The sequence below is a fragment of the Carlito syrichta genome, unplaced genomic scaffold (genome assembly GCF_000164805.1).
Source record: "Carlito syrichta isolate Samal-C Ts95f unplaced genomic scaffold, Tarsius_syrichta-2.0.1 Scaffold305755, whole genome shotgun sequence".
NCBI classification, from domain to species: domain Eukaryota; kingdom Metazoa; phylum Chordata; class Mammalia; order Primates; family Tarsiidae; genus Carlito; species Carlito syrichta.
In genome coordinates, this window is record NW_007249851.1 from 901,932 (window position 1) to 902,626 (window position 695).

The following is a 695-nucleotide window of genomic DNA, read 5'->3' on the forward strand; positions in this document are numbered from 1 at the left end:
GATTGACCCTGGGGGGGGGCGACCACCCAAGGGGTGGTGCCAGCATCCACATAAACATTGGTGAATAGCATCAAATGCATAGCACTTGATCATTGATCCTGTGTGTTCCGGTGACAAGAGGTAGGGAGCTGCTAACCCATAATCATCAAAAGGCCAGATGCGCGCTCGCGCTCTCCGGCCGCCGCCCGCGCTCCCGCCCTGCCTGTGCGCCGCCCGAGCATGGAGCTGCTGTGCTGCGAGGGCACCCGGCACGCGCCCCGGGCCAGCCTGGACCCGCGGCTGCTGGGGGACCAGCGCGTCCTGCAGAGCCTGCTGCGTCTGGAAGAGCGCTATGTGCCCCGCATCTCTTACTTCCAGTGCGTGCAGAGGGAGATCAAGCCGCACATGCGGAAGATGCTGGCGTACTGGATGCTGGAGGTACCCACCGGCCGTCCCCCGCCCCACACCTTCCCTGGTTCTGGACGTAGCCGGGCCGCGCTGTCGGGACATCCCGGTTCCGACGACGACCTGCAGGATGCTCCGACTCCTGGGCCGTGGTCGTTTTCTAGGGCACCCTAACCGGCTGCCTCCATGGCCTTCCTCAACCCTGGTCGGCTCCTGGCTGTGGCTGCCAGTCATTTGGCACCCTCCCTAAGCCTCTCTTCGGGCCGGGAGAGCGGGGCCAAGGACGCCCTCTTCCCTTAGCCCCCCCCCCA

The 695-nt window shown here is 65.6% G+C and overlaps 1 protein-coding gene across 3 annotated transcripts in view; it reads left to right on the plus strand.

The window, feature by feature from the left end:
- Positions 1-695, plus strand: part of CCND3 (cyclin D3) — a 44,207-nt gene that overhangs the window by 36,938 nt on the left and 6,574 nt on the right. The window contains exon 2 of one of the 3 annotated variants that reach the window (XM_008062579.1): positions 358-417. In XM_008062579.1, coding sequence (XP_008060770.1) covers positions 385-417 — 33 coding nt within the window. In that variant the 5' untranslated portion in view covers positions 358-384. Of the gene's footprint in view, positions 1-150; positions 418-695 lie in introns of those variants that run through there. The other 2 variants (XM_008062578.2, XM_021714757.1) reach the window with 2 other exon arrangements.